The sequence below is a fragment of the Lagenorhynchus albirostris genome, chromosome 1 (genome assembly GCF_949774975.1).
Source record: "Lagenorhynchus albirostris chromosome 1, mLagAlb1.1, whole genome shotgun sequence".
In the NCBI taxonomy this organism is placed as follows: Eukaryota; Metazoa; Chordata; class Mammalia; order Artiodactyla; family Delphinidae; genus Lagenorhynchus; species Lagenorhynchus albirostris.
The window spans coordinates 174,376,517-174,401,386 of NC_083095.1; the positions used below are offsets into that span (position 1 = coordinate 174,376,517).

At 42.8% G+C, this 24,870-nt stretch overlaps 1 protein-coding gene across 2 annotated transcripts in view; it reads left to right on the plus strand.

The window, feature by feature from the left end:
- Positions 1-2,030, plus strand: part of CUL2 (cullin 2) — an 82,671-nt gene extending 80,641 nt beyond the window's left edge. For both annotated transcript variants that reach the window (XM_060160936.1, XM_060160935.1), the window contains exon 21: positions 284-2,030. In XM_060160936.1, coding sequence (XP_060016919.1) covers positions 284-415 — 132 coding nt within the window. In that variant the 3' untranslated portion in view covers positions 416-2,030. The remainder of the gene's footprint in view (positions 1-283) is intronic.
- Positions 2,031-24,870: the final 22,840 nt, after the last annotated feature.

Below are 24,870 nucleotides of genomic sequence, written 5' to 3' on the forward strand. Positions count from 1 at the left end.
TGCAAAGCTTTCCCGAGCAGGTGTTACTTCAGCTAAGAGCTGAAAGTTGAGTATGGGTTGAGTGGAAGCTTAAGGGGTGTATATGAGTAGTTAGATAGATGAATTAGTTTATGGTTTAATTTAGTTATATATGACTATTAGATTTTGCTGTATCCATGTTCTTCACAGTTTTTATTCCTTCACAACATAAAGGTCGGGCTTTTTCCTTAGCTTGCCTAAAAAGTTATTTGCTCCAGTGCCTCCCCCGGTGAGAAGAGCTTAAACATCCGTGTCTCTCCCACAGGTGATTAGCCAGTCAAGAGCTCGGTTTAACCCTAGTATCAGCATGATTAAGAAGTGCATTGAAGTTCTCATAGACAAACAGTACATCGAACGCAGCCAGGCGTCAGCAGATGAGTACAGCTACGTAGCGTGACGCGCGCTCCCCCGGTGTGGATGTGAGAAGGTCATTGCCATCGCCATCCGGTGTGTCCTGTGGGAGAAAGCAGGCCTGTGCCTCCATAATTTGGCCATTTGGCAGCCCCCGTTTCTCTGCTGTTTACAACATCACCAGTGCCACGTCATGAGCGTCAGAGAAAATGCCTAGAGATATTTCAAGCTCATGTCATTATGACATTTCTTAAAACTTTATTAAAAAAGAATGAGTGCAGTATTGCTGAAATGTGGAAATTTGGCTGGGTACCATGCTTTTTCTCCCCTTCACGTTTGCAGTTGATGTTTTTTTTTTTTTTAATGTATCTTAAAGGACATAAGATAAAAAACTTAAATATTGTAATATGACAGATAACCTAATAATTGTATCTACATTAAAATGACAAACATGATATTGCTGCTTGTCAAATAAAAAAATAAAGAAATAGAATGCCTTTTTTATGTGGATGGAGTATCACAAAATAATACATATAAATGTGCGTGAGTTTTCAAAGCAGCTCATGCAACTTTAGTTGCATTTGTATCTGAACAGTGTAATTCACTTATACTCCTATTTAAATCCTACATGAAAAACGTCTAGATTGTTGTTTTTGAATGCATAAAGATGCATTCATCATAAAGAATGTTTTATTTTTATGGATTAGAACTACATTGGATTTGAGCATTTTGAATAGTGAGGATTTAATTCCATCAAGAGTTTCTGGTGGTGTCCTGCTGCAGCTCAGAACCAAAAGTGAGGGGAATGTGTGTGACCTCACATGTGGCTCAGAAAGAGCTGTCATTCAAAGGTTGTCTTACTTTTGTTTCCACAGTGTGTCAGTTCTAATGTAGACTAATGCCCCGCCTCTGCTGCTTTCCCTTCTCCCTTCCTCTGGGTTGTAGGTGTCTTGTGTTCCCGGTGTATTCCTCCCATACTCCTGCCTGCCTGTTACCCTTCCACCCCCTACCACGTTCACACTAGAGTCACTCTCCGACGTCACAGGTGTTCTTAGCAGTGCATAACGTAAACACCTTTCTTTTTTTTGGTTTTTTAATCTGTGTGATGCGTTACACCAGCTGCCACTTGCATAGACATGAAAGTCCACTATTTTGTTTATTATATATATCAACAGCACCATTAGAATGCTCTGGTCTGTTTTCATATTTATTATCTACCCTGCCCCCACCACAACACACACATACAATTTCTTTTAAGCTGAGATATTTTAAAGCATATCCTACATGAATCATTTCACTTACAATACTTCAGTTTATATCTCTAACAGAAAAGGCCTTTAAAAAAAAACCACAACCACAGTTACTTTACTACACTTAACAAATAAACAGTAACTTCATATCACTTAATATAGGGTCCATATTCAAACTTCTCTTATTGTTGCAAAAATGGCTTTTCAGTTGGTTCGTTTGATGGCACTTCTAACTCATGTCTCTTAAGTGTTTAAAAAATCTACTGAGCTTTTAATGACTTCTATACTGTATTTCTCATTTTCCCTTTTTTCCCCCAGAGAGAAAATAACGGCAAACCATGTAATACTGTACGTCCACTGTCAAAAAAACAAACCTTTGTTTTTATAACTTGATAAAGTTTTCCAAATTGATTCCTTTTTTTCTTAAATATTTATAAATGTTAAATTAAGTCTTATCCTGATGCCTAATTGTCAAGAAAATATATTGAAAAATGGACAAAATACTTGTGCTGAGGTCGACGGAAGTGACTGACAGGAGTTGTTGTCCCACCCTTTTCCCCATTGCACCTGAAAGGAGACATATTGGAGACACGCTTGTCATGCCCTTCACCGAGCCCGCTCCCGAGAGGGCGGTGAGTAGGATGGGTTTAGCGCACTTTCTGCGGGTGAGCAGGAGCTTGGGAAGAGCTGAGGCTGTCGGGTGGGGTCAGGCAGTGGACGTCACGGTGCCAAACCTTGGCACACAGCTCTGTGCGTGGTGCCCAGTGCTGTGGGCAGGAGGGGTCGGAGCGACAGAAGGGCAAGGCGAGGGAGGAGAGGAACGGCTCTCAACGCTGTAGCTTAGAAAACGAAAAGAACGTGACCAAAACTTTCAGAAGCTAAAAAAGAAATCCTGAAGACTGAGGTGGTTAACATGTGAGCCAGGGATGTATTTTACAACCAAACAATGTGCAGCTCTTGTCAACACTTTGCTCTTTCCCTTCGAAACCAGATATTTGCATTGCTGCTGGAGGTGCACGTTTATCCTAGGGTTTGCTCCAATACTTTACGAGAATTGCCTTAATAGAAACAAAAGTATAGACACTCTGGGGTTTGTGTTTTACTTTATAACTTACGATCTTGATAGGATTTTATAACTTGTGTATGCTGTAATGCTATAACATTCCTGTTAATTGTTTTTAAACCCTTACTGAAGGCAGACTGTGGCTGGTGCTTCCACATCTTATTTGTTTGATCTTCAGACAATCCTGTTAAATAGGCAGCGTTCCTCTCTTTTCACAGGTGAGGAAACTAAAGGTAGAGTGTTTTCCAGGAGTCATTGCCAGGAACTGCAGAACCTGTATTTAAAACCCAAGTAGGGGCTTCCCTGGTGGCGCAGTGGTTGAGAGTCCGCCTGCCGATGCAGGGGACACGGGTTCGTGTCCCGGTCCGGGAAGATCCCACATGCCGCGGAGTGGCTGGGCCCGTGAGCCATGGCCGCTGAGCCTGTGCGTCCAGAGCCTGTGCTCCGCAACGGGAGAGGCCACAGCAGTGAGAGGCCTGCGTACGGCAAAACAAACAAACAAAAAACCCAGGCAGGACTGTGGACCTAATAAATACAGTCTATTTATATAGAGTAGCCTGTGCATTAGATAGAAATAACTTCATGTTGTACATGAAGAATAGTTTTTCCTGACTTTTCAGAATAAAAGTTTGTGTCTAGTTAATTTGTGATATAATAAACATTTTCTATTTTAGTTTCTTAAGGTACTTATTTAAGCTGTAAATATACATGGTTAAGTGACTTGGCTCAAAACTGATTCATGGCAGAGAGTACTTGTGAATTTAATATTTTACATTCACATGCACAAGTATAGAACATTTATTTCAAGTGCGTATATTAAATGCAAGCCTGTTTTCAATAGAAGTTTTTGAGCTCTATGGTAGCAATGGGTAATTTATTGAGCGCTTAATTTTTGGTCCCTAGGACAGATTCTTGGTTGAGCGAGGTCAGAGTAAAGATGTGAGCTTTTAAAATACTACTCCTAAGGGCAGTTGTAAATGCGCCGTAGCTAAATGAGTGGAAATTAATACAGAAAAGCTCACTGGTTGAAGATTGGTATGTTCATGGAGCATACCTTAGGCTGAAGCAATTAAATCAGGCACTCCTAGGTGAGACATAAGCCCCATTGGTTGGAGTTCGTTAAAGGTGGGCTTCACTGATGGGCAGGAATGATTTTGACCTGCTGTGACTGTGCCCCCTGGGAAATAAAAGGTTTTCCTCCCCAGCCTTCATCCAGTGTTCAGGCAGTCCCCCTTCCTTTGTCACCTAACAGCCGTGCCCTGGGGCCAGCTCTTGTGTGGGTCCCATTGCTGCAACCAGCAGCAGCCAAGATACGGTCTGTGCCCACGTGGAGCGTTTAGACTTGTGACAGTCGGACGTGAACATGCCATTCCAAGTGTAGGTGCTCGCGAAGGGAACTCCTGGCTCTCGGAGGAGGTCTTGTAAGAGAAGTTGAAAGGCAGAAAAAGGCAGGAGAGTGCAGGGGCAACAGCATGGATCCCGAGCAGATCCAGAATACCTGTGTGCCTGAGCGGCTGGTGTTTACATGGGTGAACTCCATTTGCGTGAAAAGAAAAAAGATGATGGTCATGTTTTCTTAGGTGGTGGGTGCGTGAATATTCCTTTAATTATGGTGTGTAGTGTATATATTTCTATTTTTGGTGTTCGTGAACTGTTTCAGAGTATTTGCAAAGTTCAGTGGCTACGCTGCTTTCGTGTGCAGAATGGACTCTGGAGGGAGGGCGGAAGTCAGTCGTGTGAACGCAGGAGGCCTGGGCAGAAGCGGCCGTTAGGAGAGGAGCGGTGGCGCCCTCTAGAGGGGGCAGTGGATAGAGCTGACACCACTTCCCAGTGAGTTGGGTGAGCGAGGAGAGGGGTGAGTGAGATGACCCCAGACTCGTTTCTTGGCTGTCACAGTCATGCCATCCAGTGAGATGGGGGACCTGGACGGGGCCAGGGTGGAGAAGGAGCGGATGAGCTCTGTTCCAGGCACCTCGCACGCGACGTGCCTGTCGTGCCTGTGAGATAACCCAGTGGAGGTGGCAGTTGTTCGTACCGGCCTGGTGCTCCGCCTTGTAGATGCTCTGAACCTGAACCTCAGAATCCAATCCTGGAGGCTGCTTAATCCGTTCTCACTCCCCTGACTCTTTAGCCCTTGAATTAATGTCCAGGACAAATGCAACTAGAGAGTAACAGACATTTACTACCACACGAATACAGTACATACGTCTTAAATCATGAAAACAAGAATGAACGGGGATGAGAAGATCTAGTTGTTTATACACGTTCTAGGGTTTGTCTTCCTAGAACTTCAGACGGTGGTCTTTGTCACCCTACTTGGAGGCGAGGACCCGTTTGTAGAAGCAGCAACATTGAGCCATAAGTCAAAGTGCCATATGATCATTTCTTATGTTCACATCTTTGTTAGTGTTAGGCACTTACCTAGAGGGAGGAATATACCTGTGTTTTGCGTTCTCCTGGCAACTTTAACGGTACTGTTTTTCAGCAAAAGGAAGAAACCTTTGAGAACCAACTTGTGGAAGAGAACTTAAATAAGAAAGGCAGGGTTTTTTCAGTTTTTGTTTATTGTTTTCTTTTTCTCCATTGTTTACTATTTATAGTTACAATAATTGAAGAATTGCAGCCTGTGTTGAGGTTCACAGTCCTGGGGAGAGGGGTAAAGTGAGTGGGTTGCTAATTTTATCCTCTGTGGCCAGATCAGTATTTTCCTTGGAAGAACTTTGGTGTTGCAGGAAAACGATGGAAATGTTCTCTGACTTTTATAACCACCCTGTTTAGGTATCATTACAGGGTGGTACTGCCCCAGCACAGCACTTGATCCTGTGCTGAGAGCCTGACCTTCTCAGAGTGGGTGGGTTTCATTAGTTTGTCTTCTGGGGAAGAAAGGATAGACACAGAGAAGCAAAGATCTACTTTTAGCAGAAATAAGCTGGTTTAACATAAACTGTACCTAACATGTGGCTCAAGGAGGTCACTGATGCAATGGAAGTCCTCTGACAAAGGAAAAGCTGAATAGAAAAAAAAAAAAAAGCTGTTTTAGCATTTTAGTCATATACTGCTGAGGTGACTAAATTCAAATCAATGCCGTGCATGGAGGAAATTTCTGAGACGCTGTGTTTAGGCAGTACGTTTAAAAATAACCATCTCTCGATGGTGGCAGCCAAGGAAGATGTGGTTCTCCAGCCACCTGGAGAAACGGTAAACTGGAAATGCGTGGTGTAGGAAAGGACGGGGAAGGGGGGCGGGAAAGGAGGGGAGATGCCGTCGCTGCTTGTACACCACCTGCTCTACCTGGGTTGGGGCCACCCCGGGCACTGCTCCACGAAGCAGGGCCAGAGGCACTCAGGCTGAGGAAGAGGTGTCCACAGCCTGACCCCGCCGCCTCTGCCCTTTTCCACGCTGGCATCGGCCCGTGTCCAAACAGAGAGAGCCGGTTTGCATTCCTTCACGAGGCCAGCCTTGATCTGGAAAAGTCAATCAGGCTCGCTGCTGACCCAGTCATTTATTTTTATTTATTTATTTATATTTATTTTAAACATTGAAGGTTTTGTTTTTGTTTCTGTTTTAATTTTGGCTGTGTTGGGTCTTCGTTTCTGTGCGAGGGCTTTCTCCAGTTGCGGTGAGCGGGGGCCACTCTTCATCGTGCTGCGCGGGCCTCTCATTGTCACGGCCTCTCTTGTTGCGGAGCACAGGCGCCAGACGCGCAGGCCCAGTAGTTGTGGCTCAACAGGCCTAGTTGCTCCGTGGCATGTGGAATCTTCCCAGACCAGGGCTCGAACCCGTGTCCCCTGCATTGTCAGGCAGATTCTCGACCACTGCGCCACCAGGGAAGCCCCTGACCCAGTCATTTAAATCCCAGCTGACTCGATCCAAAAGCTCTGGCACCAGTGGGAGTTCCCCAAAGTGACCAATCTGGGATTCTCCGGGAAGCAGAGCTAAAGGACCAGGCAGCTAGCTAATGCATCTTTGCCCCTGCCAGACCATCAATCCCCCCAGGGGTGACTCATAAAGGGGCAAGGATGGGGCCAACTCAGGGAGCTCAGGGGACTCAGTGGAGCACTGTGCTGTGGTTTCTGAAAAAACACTTGAGAGATGCGAGGTGTGATGTGAACTCAGGATTAGGGTCAGTCCTCTTCTGCCTGAAGGGCTTACTTCGTTAACTGTTTTGCAGTGGGTGTGTATGTTCATTTTAATGAGACTCGTCTAATACCCTGTATTTAGTTACACGTTGATTGTCATTTGCTCTCAATTACTGCCCCAGGTTGGTTAGTGTTCCCCCGAAACTGCATGTCCACCCAGAACCTGTGAATGTGACCTTATTTGGAAATAGGGTCTTTGCAGTTGTAATCAAGTTAAGGTGAGGTCACACTGGGTTAGTGTGGGCCCTGATACAATGATGGGGTCCTTATAAGAAAAGGGAGATTTGGACACAGACACACAGGAGAGACAGCCACGTGAAGATAGAGGCAGAGATTGGAGTGATGTAGCCACAAGCATCAGAAATAACCAGTAGAGACCAGGAAGAGGCAAGAAAGGGTCCTCTGGAGCCTTCAGAGAGAGGCCAACTCTGCCGACACCTTGGTTTTGGGCTATTAGCCCCCAGAACTGTGAGAGAATAAATTTTGCTATTTTAAGCCACCAGGTTTATGGTACTTTGTTATGGCAGTCCTAGAAAACGTATACAGTTCCCTTTATACATTTTTTAAATGGGCGTGCTAAGTTTTTGTGGGTTTTTATATTTTAAGTATTTTACACTTTAATTTGGAGATTACACTTTGGTATAAAAGTCAACTAAATACAAATTTTTCTGATTTTTCCTTAAAAAGACATTGAGGAATAGCTCCCAAAGAATCACCGTTTACCAGATGAAGAATATATACACGAAACAAAAAAATCAAATGCCCACTTTGCATGTATGATTGGTTAGCGTATTTGGAGAGAGAAGATTGTCCTTAAATCTTATTCATTCCACCAGAAACTGCTCTGCTCCCTGGACAGAGCTTTTGCTTCTGTTTCTGCTGTATCTTCCTGCAAGTGCTCACCACCAATCCCACACGTACCAGGAGAACATGGGGAAGGCTCGGAGCAACCCAAGTCTGCGGCCAGAACTATTCAAGAAGACCTGTGCTCATGGTGAGTATGTAGCATCTTGTCTGCACGTAAAGTACGAAACGCATGATAAGGAAACTCACAAAGAAGAAAAGCTCTGGTCAGATCCCAGCATCTGGATCAGCAGATTACTAGTTATCTGCTGAAAAAAGCAAGCAGTTTTCCAGTAAGCAGTCTTCTTGCTGGTTCTTCCTCTTCTCCCCAATCTCTTAATGTACAGGCGTCTCAGACTTTCTTTTCTCTATAAACTCTGGTGATCTCACCCAGTGCAATGGCTTAAATGCCAGTGGCGTCCAAAATCATAACATTGAGTTCAGGCCTCTCTCCCACACTCCAATGGCCAACTCAGTCTCCATACCTGAATGGCCAGTGGGCGTCTCTGACTGAGCATATCCACAGCTGAATTCCCAGGCCTCCTCCAGCTGCCCCGCACGTGTGCCACTTCCAACCTTGCCTGGCTTAGTTGATGGCGACTCCTTCCTTCCAGTTTCTCAGGCCAAAACCTTGGAGGTTTCTTTCCTCACCTCTCCTTTCACAGCCCACATGTTGGCTCTGCTTTTAGAACCTATTCAGAGGCTGGCAGGCGGGTTGCCTGAGACAAGGACGGGATGCAGCAGAGACGCAGCAGGCAGTAGCTGCAGTCGGCACCCCGAGATGGCTGCAGGCTGAGGAAGCGCGAACGCTGCCATCAGGAAAGGAGTCGGCGGACATCAGGGCCCGGCCACCGAGCCTGGACCGTGCAAGCCGAGGACAGGGTTTCCATAACAGGGATCTGAGCACGGGGCAGGCGGAGAACCCATGTCACCCCCTGCCGAGAGGTAATTCTTTACAACTTCCTTCCTTAACCCAAGAGGAGCCTGAGAGTCTCAGACACAGGAGGACGTTCACGCAGCAGATGTGGACACCAGACAGGCCCGAGCCAGCAGTGTGGACCAGATCCCTCTTCTGCTACCGCAGGGGCTGCTCTGGAGGCTGGAACGAGGCTGCGCCTGCAAAGGAGGTCAAGAGGCCCCGGTTTGGAGAGACTTTGAGAGAGAGGGTGGAGGAAGAGGTTGCCATGGGGGACCGTTTCTGAAACATTCGATTCCAGCAAGGAGGCCAGTGTGCATGCTGACGGCCAGGGACAGCAGCTTCCAGGCCTTGTGTCTCAGGGGCCTCAGTAGGATCCGTGGTTGGAGCTGGATTAGGCCCTAAGAGTCAAGTGGGTAAACTTCTCACCCTGTAAGCGTGAAGGGCATCACCATGTCCTCAGGTGGCCCCTGCTTTCCTGTCTCCCCGGCTTCCCAAGTCTCCCCAACTGCACACACTGCACTCCATCCCCAGGCCACATGTGCTCTGCTAGACCCTCCCAGGGCCAGCTGGCCATGGGCCCCGCGAAGCAGCCTCAGACCACGGCTCCTTTTGCTTCTCCTTTCTACCCTCGCATCTCATTCCACTGGCCAAGGCCTTCGGGCTGGGCTTTAACCAAGGGTGGGTCTGCTCCCCTCCCCCGAGCTGCTCCTAAGACTGGGCCTTGGCCAGAACCCGGGTGCTGATGCGGCCCTGCTGCCCCCTACTCCCACCCCAAGAGCTGTTACGGTCCTTGGAGGAAGGACCTTCCAGATGCTGTCTCACACCCCCGGCTGTGGGGCCTCTCCCGCCCAGGAATGCCTGGTCCTGGGACTGCCCGGAAGATGCTGAGTCCCCTGAGTTCTCTCACCCTGGGCTTGGGGTGCCTGGAAGCCTTGCCGTGTCGGTTTTCCATTCCCTGGTGCACCACTGTCCACAGGCTTCTCCCCTATCGAGCTTGCTTCTTTATGCCTCATTCCCAGGCTCCCCTCTTGGTTCCAGCTTGGTTCTCTGGAGCAGCAGAGGACACAAGTAATCCCCTGCTACGAGGGAACTCTTCACAACTTCTCTGCTGCAAGCTAAGCACCCTCACTTATGCTGGTCTCCATACCGAGCTCCATGATGGTGTGCACTTTGCTGGGAGGCACCACCCGTGGGGACCAGACTAAGTGTTCAAGTGCTCAGAGCTGAGGAGGCTCACGACCTGCCTCTGAGCATTTGGGGTGAAGGAGGAGTCTACGTAAGACGAAGGTTTGCTTTTGAGTCCAGTTCCTGATTACGTTTTTGGCGTAAATGCAATTCTTTCACGCTCAGCAGCAACACCCAGGGAGGCCCCTCAATTCTCAGCTCAAGTCCATGTTCTCGGTGCTCCCATGGACCAAGTGAGGGGATCCTCCAGGGGATGGAGGGGATCCTCCAGGCTCTCTGGAGGCACGAGAAAGGCCACCTGCTCTTTTTCTGGAAGGAACAGTACTGAGGGCATCTTCCCTGATCCTAGGCTGCAATTGCTGGGGCAACAAGAATGTGCTCTGTGGAGGCAAGCTGCCTACAGGCCGCTGTGCTGCTGTGCGCTGAGGGGTCTGCGAACATCTCAGGCCAAACCTCCTTCCAAACATGACCCTGACCTCAGTGGCTAAAATTCCTCTATTTGGGGCTCCTTTGGGTTTGGTTGTGCAAACTGGTGTTCTGGGTGGGCTCACAGGTTTCAAATGCCTCTGCTTTTCCACCAGACAAACCAGCAAGAGGCCTTTCTCTCTGTGCAAAGGGGTTGGGTCACAGGTCTCGAGCTCTGGTTGGAAGGAGACAGTCGGAAGGGCCCTGGAAGTGGGAGGATCAGCCCAGGAGACTGGGAAAGGCAGGGCCACGGGGAGGAAGCGGGATTTGGAAAACAAATGTTTCCCACTGTGCCCTCCTGGAGACCTCTCTCCCCCTCTGGTGGTGTGAGTTCTGGCAGACAGAGGGTTTCCTAGGGAGTAACGTGGATGGCAGCACTTTGTCGTGTTGTGACAACTGGTGTGTGTGTGCGTGCGTGTGCACGTGTGTATGTATGTGTGTATGAGTGCATACACGCATATAGACGTGTGCGTGTCTGCACGTGTACACGCATGTGTTCCTGCACACGTAGACGTGTGTACATGTGTGTATGTGTATTGTGCGTGGGTGTTGTGCATGTGTATGTGTGCGCATGTGTGTGTGTGTGCATGCCTGCACGTGCACCGCAGGCTGCAGGAGCTAAAGCTCTGGGCCCTCACTTGTCAGGAGGCCTCTCTATCTCCAGCCCAAGCTGAACTGCAGACATCTTAAACAAAAATAATTTTGCTAGCTGCCTGAAATGACCCCGACCAGGTTACATAGTATCTCTTGCTGAAAAATAACTGGGGCATTGTTGTGAGGATGAAATGAGACAGCTTCTCTGAGTGCCATTCACTGGGCCTGACATATTAATTTAAGTGTTTGATAAATACTATGTGCCTGCCACCAGCACCAATAAGAACCAGTACTCTAAATGTTTCTCTCTTCTCTCTGCAGCCGAAGAATAAGTCCTTTCATGGGCGTCGTCATGGCTGCTTGCCCCTGGATGACAACAGCAAGCTCATGGCAGGCTTTCTTTCCTAACTCCTTTCAGCCACCAGCTTCCTTTCAGATGCAACAGAAGCTGAGGCCAGCAGGCGGGTGAAGCTGGCAGGCCTCCTGCTTTGCCCCCAGCTTCCTTTCCTGGGCAGAAGGGGAGTGGGACCAGCAGGAGGGAGCCCTTGGCCATGACCAGAGCTCCGCATCTGGAGAGAGAGAGGATCTGGGGAAGACCCGTGCGCTTAACCCATCTCCCAGGCAGCGGTCCCCCAGCCCTGAGTCTGCAGAGGGTTCATTCTGCAGCGGGGGAGCCCAGACAGCAGAGCTGCCCTGTTCCCTGTCAGCCTGCGGCTGCCGTAGCACCTGACACAGGGCAGCCAACGGTGGACCTTTCACTACTCTTGGGATTGCAGAAGTCCCCTGAGTGGGTCTGGACCCCAAGAGTATATAGAGCATTGAGTGAGCAAAGGAAAGGAACAGCCCGCCAGAAGGGACCTGACCTGTGGAAAAACAAGAATCTGCAGAGACAGTCAACCACTTGAACCAAAAGTAATAAAAAGTAAAATTGAAGAGAATTATGGCATAAAAATACTTTGTGGAAACAAGAAACATGACTCTTGCATTTAAAATTTCAATTGATGAATTAAAGTAGAGGATGGTTGAGATCTGATTAGTGGCCCAGAAGATTCAGTGAAAAGAAAAGTCTCAAAATGTAGAACAGAGCTTCCCTGGTGGCGCAGTGGTTAAGAATCTACCTGCCAATGAAGGGGACATGGGTTTTGAGCCCTTGTCCAGGAAGATCCTACGTGCCTCGGAGCAACGAAGCTTGTGCGCCACAACTACTGAGCCTGCGCTCTAGAGCCCGTGAGCCAAAAGTACTGAAGCCCGCGCGCCTAGAGCCCATGCTCCGCAACAAGAGAAACCACCACAATGAGAAGCCCGCGCACCGCAACTAAGAGTAGCCCCCACTCGCCGCAACTAGGGAAAGCCCACGCACAGCAATGAAGACCCAACGCAGCCAAAAAAATGTAGAACAAAATTACAAACAGATGGAAATATTAAAGGAAGAGATAACATACTTGAAAGTTAGATCCAGAAGACCTTACATGTGGATAGTAAAATTCCCAGAAAGGTAAAAGAACCAGGTAGAGGAGAAGCAATAATTTAAAAAATAATAATAAATTCCTGTGTGCTAAGAAAAAGACTTGAGCGCTCAAAGTGAATAAATTTACCAGATCCCAGTCTGGATTAATAAAACAGCCACTTAAGGAATATCCTAGTAAAATTTCTGAATTCCAAGAGAAAAGAGAAAAATCTTTCATACTCTGAACTAAAAGGAAAAGAATCAGCAAGGCACTGGATTTGTCTTCTAGAACACTGAAAGCTAGAAATGGTGGAATAACATTTAAAACTACTGAGAGAAAAGCAGCCAAGATTACTGTACAATTATTAGGGTAAAAGACAAATATTCAACATTGTGCAAAGATTCAGAGAATAAATCATAATCTACTTCCATTTGATGAACATATTATACTTGAGGACTCTAATCAAACTACAAATAAAGCAGAAAAAAAGACCTGAAGATTGGAGTGATGGGCAATGAGCTTTGCAGTGTGTGTGTTGTGATATATGTAAAATGATAGCATGGTCCGGAATGTGTAACGTAAGTGCTAGATAAGGATCTTGGAGTAGAAACGATGCTACAAGCAAAACTGTAATAATAGCCGGGAACTAAAAGCACTAAACTACCTGATCGTGCAGTGGCCTGTGTGATCCATCTGGGTCCAGGAACCTGCAGGGTAGTTGTAACGTTCTCAAGGTTCCTTCTTCATGAGGTAATGGAGTGCCATGGTGGAGAGACATCGTTTGCTCTGTGTTTTGTTTTTACGTACAGTGGTAGAGAAATATTTGTCCCTGTGTACCAGGTGTAGGATGGTATCCACTAGGAAAATGGAAAATTATGGTAGAACTTTGCATTTCTCAAGTCAGCTAAGGACTAACAAAAATCCACACCTGCCCCTTGCCTCATCCCCACTCCCCAGCCCCACATCCTGGAAGGTCTCCATTTCCTTGGCTAAGGATACAGAAACTTGAAGAGACCACACAGAACTAGAAAAGTTGTGTGTTTTGGTGTAGCTGGAATCCTGGATCTGAGAGGCTTAATTCTGTTATGCTTCACAGTCGTATATTTTTAGGACTTGCAATTCTGTTCAGGCAGAATTTATACAAACAACTCAAATACTTCCATTTCAGGAGTGAACACAGACATGCAGATCTGCTGGTTCTTGAGCCCAATTCAGAGCCATCAAGGCCTCGTCTCTGGAGCTGGAGTGGGAGTCGGAGGCAGTATCCAGGCACCCTGAGTGGCCCCTCGGCATCCATCTTTCCGGTAGGAAAGCAGCTTGCCTGTAAATCTCCTAACTAACAAGAAGGAAAAGGGAGATGGGAAGGAGAATGTGATCACATCAGCAAACTCAAGGAAAAGAGAAGAAACAACAGTATAAAATAAATAGTAAACAAAGTAGTACGTAAGGTTTAAAACCTATAATCTTTGTTACACTAAGTGTGCATAGGCTGAGTTCCCTATTATATTAAAATACAGAAATTGTAACCTATATGTTGTTTATAAGAAGCACACTTAAACCAATCAAGATAGGATGAAAATGAAGGAATAGGCAAAGTGATCCAGGCAAATACAGGGAGGCAAACACCCAGAAGTGGCAATATTAACCTTAGACAAAGTAGTGTTTAAGATTACTAATACAAAACAAAATAGAAAGAGGCCTTATAATAAAGGCAGACTTTATGAAAAAAATATAATCAGTATAAATCTGTATTCACCAAACAACATAGCAGCTAAACGTATAAAGCAAAAATGATTAGGAATGCAAAGAGAATGTTGTAAAAGTGTGATTGTAGTTGAAGATTTAAGAAATAAACTTCTTTTTAAGGAAATTTCCAAACATACATAGAAGAGGAGAGAATTACACTATGTTATAAAAGTGTTACGACTCCTGTGTTTTCATCACCCAGCTTCAAAAATTATCAACATGGTGCCAATTATGGTAGGAGATTTTAATGTATCAATCTCAGAATTGCCAATCTATTAGATAAAAAGGCATGTAAAAACCGAGAAATTGAACAAGATAATCAACAAATACAGTTTAATAGATATGCAGTTTTATATACAGAGAACTTTGCATTCCAGAAATACACTAGTCCCTCTTTATCTGTGAGGGATACATTCCAAGACCCCCAGTGGATGGCTGAAACCATGGACGGTGCCAAACCCTATATATGCTATGTTTTCCCCCATACATACATACATACCTATGATAAAGTTTAATTTATAAATTAGGCACAGTAAGAGATTAATAACAATAACCAGTAGTAAAATAGAAAAATTATAACAATATACTATAATAAAAGTTATGTAAATGTGGTCCCTCATTCTCAAAATGCCTTACTGTACACATTTAATGTCTTTTCCATCTTAACTAAGCACTTATCACACACTGTGGCTGTAACTTTTGCAGTTTGAGTTTCAGCAGCAAAACTAGCATGAATTTGTTTTTTCTTCTTCACAATTTCATCGATAGAAGATTCATTATCTTAGCAACCTCAGCATATGATTTTATTTCCTTATTAAGTCAAGAACTTCTGCCTTTTCACTTACTGAAGCATTTGCAGCTTCTCTTCGGCATATTCGCATTGCCAGCATCACTCCTCTTGCGTTTTGGGGTCAATATTAAGTAGAATAAGGGTTGTTAGAATACAAACTTTTTGATTACCATGACAGTCAGTCTGATAATTGAGTCAGCTAATGACCAAGAAACAGACATTTCTTCAAAGAAGAAGTACAAATGGTCAATAAATGCATGAAAAACATGCCCAGTATCATTAGTCACTAGGGAAATGCAAATCAACCAACAAAACGCTACCACTTCATACCCACTAGGATGGCTGTAAGAACTAGTGTGAGCAAAGATGTGGAGAAATGAGAATCCTTTGCTGGTGGGAAGATAATAAAACGGTGCAGCTGCCCTGGGAAATGTGTCAGTTCCTCCAAAATGTAAACATAGAATGCGATCCAGCAGTTCCCTCTTGGGTATATACTCAGCAGAGTTGAAAACTTACATTCATACAAAAAGTTGTATGCAAGTATTTATAGTCACATTGTTCATAATACCAAAAAATGGAGCAGCAACCCAAATATCCATCATCTGAAGAATGGAAAAGTAAAATGTACTGTATCCATACAATGGAATGTTATTCAGCCACAAAAAGGATGGAATTCCGATACGTGCCACCTACAACATGGATGAACCTTGAATACATGATGCTAAGTGAAAGAAGCCAGTCCTGTAAGACCACATAGTGTATGATTCCATTTATGTGAAATGTCCAGAGTACACAAATCCATAGAGACAGAAAGTAAATTGTTGCTGTGGGCTGGGAAGAGGGGGATGTGGAGTGAATGCTACTGGCTATGGAGTTTCTTTTTGAAATGATAAAAATCTTCCATTCATAGGGGTGATATTTGCACAACATTGTGAATATATTATCAACCACTTAATTATATACTTTAAATGGTGAATTTTACGGTATGTGAGCTATATATATCTCAATAAAAGTTAAATATATGTATATTTCACATATAGATATTTATGGAAAAGATCAATGACAGAGAAAACCTTAATTTTAAAAAGCAGAAAGTTTACTGGCTACGTTATCTACGTGATCATAGCAATTCAATTAGATAGGTAAGAGATAATAAAAGTACACATTACAAAGATGGCCAGAATGATATTTAAAACTTGAAAGTTAAGAAACACTCTCCACCATTATGATCCAATAATACGAAGTGCTGGTGAGGATGTGGAGCTACTGGAATGCTCATACATTGGTGGTGGGAATGCAAAATAGTACAGACACTGGGGAAAACTGTTTGACCATTTGTATAAAGTTAAACACAAACCTACCATGTGACCCAGCAATCCCGCTTCTGGATACTCACCTAAGTAAAACAAAAACCTATGTTCACACAAAAACCTCTGTGGGGATATATTTAGCAGTTTATTGATAATTGCTGATACCTGAAAACAACCCAAATGTCCGTCAGCTGCTGCCTAGATAAACTGGTACATACATACAATGGGAAACTGCTTGGCAATTAAAAGAAATGAACTATTGACACATGCAGCAGTGTACATGAATCTCAAATGTATCATGTTAAGTGAGAGAAGCCAGACTCAAAAGGTTCAAATTCTAGGATTCCATTTGTATGATGTTCTAGAAAAGGAAAAACTACAGGGATGGAGAACAGATCAGTGACGGCCAGGGTCTAAGACTTGGTGGAGAGTTTGACTGCAAAGTGGTAACACACAGGAATAACGTGGCGGGCAGGGGAAGTGTGATGGACCTGTTAGTATCTCCATTGTTGTGGTTGTGAGATGGCATTTGTCATAATGTATAGAACTGTAATTAAAAAGTCAATTTTACTGAATGTAAATTTGAAAAGAAAGAAAGAAAAATATCCTTCAAAATAACCCTTGGAACCAAAAAACCAAACAAAACCCACCAAAAATCAAAATTAAAGTTTCTTTAACACTCTGTGCCAAAATATACAGGGTGTAGTTAAAGCTATATTCCAAAGAAAAGTTATAGCCTTAAATCCCTTCATAATTAAAGAATAAAAACAAAAATATAAAAATAACATAGCAGTCATTTTTAAAAATTAAAAAAGAAAAATAAGATTAAAAGAAAGTACAAGAAAAAGAATTAAAAACATTAATGCTGAAATCAGTGAAATAAAAAACCAAAGTATTTTTACAAGAACAAATAAATCCTAGAGTTATTTGAATAACTCAATATGGAAAAAGCCCTCTGAGCCTGATTACAAGTTGAAAAAGGAAAAAGGAGATAGAGCCACAGCTACATAGATATTAAAATAATTTTAAAAGACTATCACTTGCAATTCTTTGACAAAACTTGAAAAATTAGAGGTAATGGATGATTTCTTAGAAAAAGTACAATTGTCAAAATTGATGAAAGAATAATAGAACAATTACTGTAGAAAAAAGTGAAATGTTGTTTGAGAATCTGCCATTAACACAATGTCACAGTTGAGTTCTATCTAATCTTTAAAGAACAGTTCATTCCAAGGTTATTTAAACTATTCCAGGCCATAAAAATAGGTCATTCATTCATTTATGAGTCCTGCATCATTTACATCAAAACTTGAAAGACAAATCAAATAATGAAGTTACAAATCAATCTCCCTTATAAATAGAGATGCAAAAAATTTTAAGTAAAATATTAGCAAACTGACTCAAGCAACATATCAAAAATTGATAAATTCTGATTAGGAATGCAAGGAAGTATCAGAAAATCTATTGATATAATTCAATCACAAATTCATAATATCAATAAAATCCTTATCTATAATCATACCAACAGATGCAGAAGAGTCATTTGATAATAATCAGCATTTATTTTTTAAAAAAAACTAAAATAGGCATAGAATGAAAGAAAATGACTTGTGCATAATTATACCAGATTCACTGGAGTGAAGAACATAACTCAAAACAAAAACTAAGAAAAAAGCTGTGTCTATTACTGATAATATCTTACACTTTCATGGCTCTTCATTCTTGTCAAAACACTTTCAGAAACATCGTCCCACTGTTCTCACAACTCTGTGAAGCCCGAGTTTGAGAACAAACTTTAATGGTGCTGTGCTTCATTTTTCATGTTTGGAAAAGAAGACTTGATCTAAGTGATGCCTGAGACCCACGCGGTGATGGACCCACTTCTGGCTGAAGTCGCCAAGTCAGAGCAGCAGAGGACACAGAGACCCGTGGTTTCCAGCCCCACTTCCTTCCCTGTGCCTCATGGAGAAACCAGGGCCTGAGTCCTCCTCATTCCAGGCAAGTACAGGCTCTGGAGCCCCAGCTGTTGGGCTATGTTTTTGTTGCCATTTTGGAAGAAGAAAATTAAGAAAAACCATCCTGTTTAGGGTTTGCCCTTTTGGGGTGGGGGAGGATGAATTTTCATTTTCTTGTAATTTCAAACATGCAAAAATGTTGGAAGCATAGCACAAAGAACCCTGTTATGCCCCTTCTCAGATGCACCAATTATTTACATTTTGCTCAATTTGGTTTATTTGAGCAATAAATCACTCTATTACTCTATTTATGTAAACATTCTTCTTCCTGAACTGATTGAGAATAAGTTGCTGATCCTGTACACCTTTTGCCCCTAAATATTTGAGTGTGTTCTCTTGCATAACCACAGGGCAATCAGAAGCAGGAGACATTTATAAACCACCACTAGCTAATAACAATCCCGATGTACATTTCATATTTTTCTCATCTGGAATCGAAGCCCAGATCATGCAGTATCATTTCTCTTCAGTCTATTTCAACGTGGAAACATTTCTCAATATTTCATTGTCCTTTGTGAGCTTATGGAAGAGCAGGAGGCGGTTCTATAGAATTTCTCCGAAAAGGAGAGAAGCATCCCCGACACCCAGGCACTGGCAGATCCCGCCAGCTGGGCTGTGGTGCTGCTCTGAGCACCCGGCACCCACAGGAAGGGATCAGTGTTCTGCTGAAGCCCAGCGATATCACAGAACCCCAGGGCCACCCTGTGACCATGCTGGATCATGACAAAAACAAAACCACCTTCTGATCATGTCTCAACACAGAGAAAACACGACCATTGCCAAAGCTGCAAAGTACGAGACACCCGCTCTGGCTAATAAGTGACAGCTGCTCTAGCCTGCCCTCCCCATAGACAGGATTAAGATGTCTGGGCATAACTTACCCCTGTGTCTCAACGGTAACCAACCCAGAGCAAAGCCCATGCCCTTAAACCCTCCTCCATACCACCTGTCCCAAATCCCATAGGTCCTCCTAACACGCTTTGATAGGACGAAGAATAAGGCCGGCGTGTCCAAACGCAGGGATGCTGCTGTTGTCCAAACACAGGGATGCTACTGGCCATCTTTGATTGATCCTCCCAACTGGGGCTGGTTTGGGGTTTCCTTGTGATTAGACAAAGAAGCTGACACATCTAGGATGGACACTGACTGAATTTTAGAAAATAACTTGGCCTGGGTGGCTTTTCAACAACCAGTTGAATACATTTTCCTTAAACGTGATCTGAGAGATCACGGGGTCCCAGTGGTGGGCCAGAGGGGCCCTGCAGTCACTTTGGCCATCCTCAGACAATTCTCCAAATTATTGTGGAGTACCTTGTTGTCCCAGAAAGTAAGGATGCTTTCCCGGACGGGTAGTAGAAATGGCAGTTCCTCAGTCGGAACTGGCTCCTTTTCTCTGAAATGCTTGTTCATATCCTTTGCCTATTTTCTACTGGGTTGTGTTTACTTACTTACTGATTACTAGGAGGTCTTTATGTATATTTGGTAGTAATCTTCCATCAATGATATTTATGGCAATACTTTCTTCCAGTTTGTAATTTGTCTTTTCACTTTCTTTAGGGTGTCTTCTGTTTGTTTGTTTGTTAAATTGTGTGTTTTTTTATTTTTTACTTTTTATCGTGGAAAATTTCAAACACATAAGAGTCGAAAGTATAATATAATGAATCCCCAGATACCTGGGTTTTAACAATACAGCAGTTTTTTTGTTTGTTTTTTCGGTTTTTTTTTAACATCTTTATTGGGGTATAATTGCTTTACAATGGTGTGTTAGTTTCTGCTTTATAACAAAGTGAATCAGTTATACATATACATATGTTCCCATATGTCTTCCCTCTTGCGTCTCCCTCCCTCCCACCCTCCCTATCCCACCCCTCCAGGCTGTCACAAAGCACCGAGCCAATATCCCTGTGCCATGCGGCTGCTTCCCACTAGCTATCTACCTTACTACGTTTGTTAGTGTGTGTATGTCATGACTCTCTCTCGCCCTGTCACAGCTCACCCTTTCCCCCTCCCCATAACCTCTAGTCCGTTCTCTAGTAGGTCTGCGTCTTTATTCCTGCCTTACCCCTAGGTTCTTCATGACATTTTTTTCCTTAAATTCCATATATATGTGTTAGCATACGGTATTTGTCTTTTTCTTTCTGACTTACTTCACTCTGTATGACAGACTCTAGGTCTATCCACCTCATTACAAATAGCTCCATTTCGTTTCTTTTTATGGCTGAGTAATATTCCATTGTATATATGTGCCACATCTTCTTTATCCATTCATCCGATGATGGGCACTTAGGTTGTTTCCATCTCTGGGCTATTGTAAATAGAGCTGCAATGAACATTTTGGTACATGACTCTTTTTGAATTTTGGTTTTCTCAGGGTATATGCCCAGTAGTGGGATTGCTGGGTCATATGGTAGTTCTATTTGTAGTTTTTAATACAGCAGTTTTTAACAATTATCAATGAGTGACTGAAGGTATTTTTGTTTGTTTGTTTTTTAGTTTTTGTTTGTTTTGGGTTCTTTTGGGTTTTTTTGCGGTACGCGGGCCTCTCACTGTTGTGGCCTCTCCCATTGCGGAGCACAGGCTCCGGACGCGCAGGCTCAGCGGCCACGGCTCACGGGCCTAGCCGCTCCACGGCATGTGTGATCTTCCCAGACCGGGGCACGAACCCGTGTCCCCTGCATCGGCAGGCAGACTCTCAACCACTGCGCCACCAGGGAAGCCCTGAAGGTATTTTTGATGAAAAAAAGTTATTAATTTTAGGTAGTCAAGTTTATCGGTATTTTATCATTAGAGATTCTTTGGTCTTATTTATTTTTAAAATAAATAAGTATCTTTTGGGATAATTTTAGATTTACGGAAGAGTTACAAGGATGGTAAGTGCAGAGTTCCCGTCTCCCCTGACCAGTTTCCGTTTTCCCTAACGTTATCCTACATTACCATGGGATATTGTTAAAATTAAGACACCAACACTGGTGCATTACTATTAACTAAACACCAGACTCTGTTTGGATTTTGCTGATTTTTCCATTCACAGCCTTTTCTGTTCCAGGACCTCACGCAGGAAACCACAGTGCATCTGTTTGTCACATCTCTTAATCTGCTCCAGGACCGTTTCTCCGGCTTTCTTTACTTTTCATGCCCTGACACTTTTGAGGAGTAGTGGTCAAGTATTTTGTAGATAAGGCCTTATTTAAAAATTAGTCCTTACTTGCAGGCTAGAAGAAGTCACCTATGTTTTCTTCTAAAAGTTAAAATTTTTTCTCTTGACATTCAAGTTCTTAATCTATTCAGGATTTACTTGTATAGTGAGGATCCATGTTCATTTCTTTTTCCATAGAGATAACCTGTTTTTTGTCATTGAGCAGTTTCTCTTTTCCCCAAGGATGTGCCATGACCCCTAGGTCATATTTTAATGTTCCTCTTTTGCATGGTTCTGTTTCAGGCTATTTCATTCCATTGGTCACTTTGCCTGTCTGCCAATAACACAGTTGCCTTAATTACTCTAGCTTTATCCTGAGTCTTTGTGTTTGGCAGAAGTAGTCTTTTCTCTTTCATCTTCTTCTTCAGAAGTGTCTTGGATAGTCTTTGCTCTTCCTCGTACATTTCTCATGTTTCATAAAAATGAACACATAAATTCTGTTGTGAACTTTGATGGGAGTTGCATTAACGCTATAGATCATTATGTGAATTATGACACTTTTAGGTTAAACTTACCTGCCCATCAACATAAAATATCATTCCCTTTATTTGGGTCTTCTTTAATGTTTTTCGATAGAGGTATACAACTTACTGTGTATAGGGCTTGCATATCATTTATTAGATTTATTTCTAGGTTCATTAAGGTTTTTGTTACTATTAAATGGTGTCTTCTTAAAATGAAATTTTCTAATTGGTTGTTGCTAGTGAGTAGAATAAAACTGTCATTTATATATTTATATATATCATCTTGCCAAACTCTCTTTCCTTTTTATATCTAGTAATTCATTTGTTAATTCCCTTTAGTTTCCTATGAAGACAATCATATCATCATAAAATATTATAATTTTATTTCCTCCCTTTCAGTCCTTATGACTTGAATTTCTTTTTCTTGTCTTGTGCTGGCTGGGACATGTTGAATGGACATGGTAATAGTGGACATTGTTGCCTTCTTTCTGACTTTATAGGACACTATTCCTACTGTTTTTTTAAATTCAAAGCTATACTTGCCTCATGAAATGAATTGAGGAGTAAACTTTTTTCTTTATTATAGATATGTCTTTATAAAATTAGAATAATCTGTTCCTCAAATAGGTTGACTTGCCTGTAAGACAAACTGGGCTTGGTGTTTTCTTTAATGGGAAAGAGCCCATTTCTGACATACATCATGTTTAGAAAGTCACTAATTTTTCAAATGAAACCCTACTTATGACATTTATTTTTCCAGTAAAAAAGACTCTCCTTATCTATCTATCTATCTATCTGCCTATCTATCTATCTATCATGAAACCTTTGTAGTAGCTGACTCTGCTGTGTGGCTTTTGGGTTAAATATTAGCTGAACACTTTTGAAGGGCAAGTTTCTGATTAAAGAAACTGATTTCTTAAGTGCATTTTAAGTAAACACACGCACGCATTTACATCATATTGTTCTTACCAAAATACTTTTGAGAAAATGGCAGTGTTTTAAAATAAATTAATTCTCTGTGTGTGGATTGTTAAAAATCTCTTTTGTGATTCCAGGCTGACTTCTTTTTGACACTACATTCACGTCTCATCATGTCCCTCCTGACTTGCTGAAACATGATTACCTGGAAAGGAAGTTCTCCTAGGAACAGAGATGAGTTCTGTGAGAAAGAGGAAGACAGACAGGCGTCCATAGCAAGCGTGGGCGTGTTTCTTAGGTCTCCTTTAAGATTCAGTCCTTGAAGAACAGGTTGAACTCTTGCTCCCAAAGATAAGATCAACTTTTCAGAGGAAATGTCAAAAATTTAAGAAATAAGAGCAAAGCTGTTATTAATCATACCTTCACTCACATAGCTGTTTTGAATGCCTCCAATGTGCAAGGTACCATAGTTGACACTAAGGATACGAGTAATAAATACGAAGCAGTTCTTGCCCTCAAGCAACTCACGGTCTAACAGTATTAAGTTGATAATTAAATATGCACAGGGTATTGTGGAAGGTGAAAGTGTGTGTTCAAAGACAGCTTCCGGGGGGAAATGGTGCTCCAGAGTAGGAACTAAGCCTACAGGTGGTCCACAGTACAGAATCAACACTTTGTTTTCAGTAAACAATGAATGATGGCTCTCTTCTACTACTAGGTCTGAGTTGAACTACCTAACACCCCAATTGCCTTACTGAAGCCAGCAAAAAAGCCAGACAATATGTTTAAAAAACATAGTCTTCCTAAAAGCATCAAAGAACTAAACAGATAGTGAAGAGTTACAAGGACAGGATGTGGGATGAGATAGGAATCCAGAGAACGAAGTCCAGTATTGGGACTGCTTTTGCCTAGAGGACACTTGTTGACCCAGAAGAGGTGGGTGAGTGGCTGGCAGCACAGGGATAGCCTTCCAGGGCTAGGAGGACAAGCAATGGACTCGGGGAGGTGCGAGGGTGTGGGCAGTCTTCAAGGGCTGTACCATAGGAATAAAGGAAAACCTGAAGTAACCATGATGTTAACTGCAGCCTACTTTCAAGTCCTTTGGATTGTCTAGAAAAATCTCAACTGTTACAATATTGAGGTAATAATGATGGTTGGTGTGCCTAAGACCTTGGCAGAAACTTAAGAAAAGCATCTCTGGAGGAAAATAACACCTATGCTTGGTCACAGCTTATTTCTATAAACAGTTGTAAAACTGCAATGATCCATGCAAGATCAAATATAACCCACTACATGAGGCGCTGAGGCAAATAAAAGAATCAGCACAACCAACAGATACTAGGAATAGACTCAGAGATACTCTAAGGTGCAGTTAACTAGACAGAAACTGTAAAATCACAATACCTGTCACGTTCATGGAGATAAGCCAAACTTTAAAATTTTAGCAAAATACTATTTTAAAAAAATGACATTGCATATGTGAAAAAGAACTGCATCTGTCCGGATCCAGACAGAAAGTCAACCCCAGATAGGCTGTGCACTAAATGTGAAAGGTAAAACAATGAAACTTTTAGAAGATAAATAACATAGAAGAATATTTTCCTGACCTTGCATTAACACTATTTTTGTTTTTAAAAAAGATCAATACATTTGCCTACATTAAAATTAGGAACTTCTGTTCATGAAAAGACACTAGGGGGAGAATAGAAAGGCCAGCACAGACTGGGAAAAAATGCTTGCAGCCTGTCTAGCTGACAAAGCAGCTTCTATCTAGAATATTTAAAGATGTGCTGCCAATCCATAAGAAAAGGACAGATAACCCAGCAGAAAAATCGGCAAGAGAATGAACTTTACAAAAACAGAAATCCAGAGGGTTAATAAACGTATGAGAGGACGCTCAATTGCTTTACTAATCAAGGAAATTAAAATCACAATAATATACCACTACCCACCTACAGAATGTCTAAAATTTTAGAAACTGACTTCCAGGATGTGAGGCTACTGAAAAATTCATGCATTACTGGTGGCAGTAGATTAGAGCAATCACTTTAGGAAACTGATGGCTGTCTCCTAAAATTGAAAATACATATACATACCCTGTGACCCAGCAATTCTACTCCTACCTTTATACCCCCCACATATGCTCCTAGGAATTA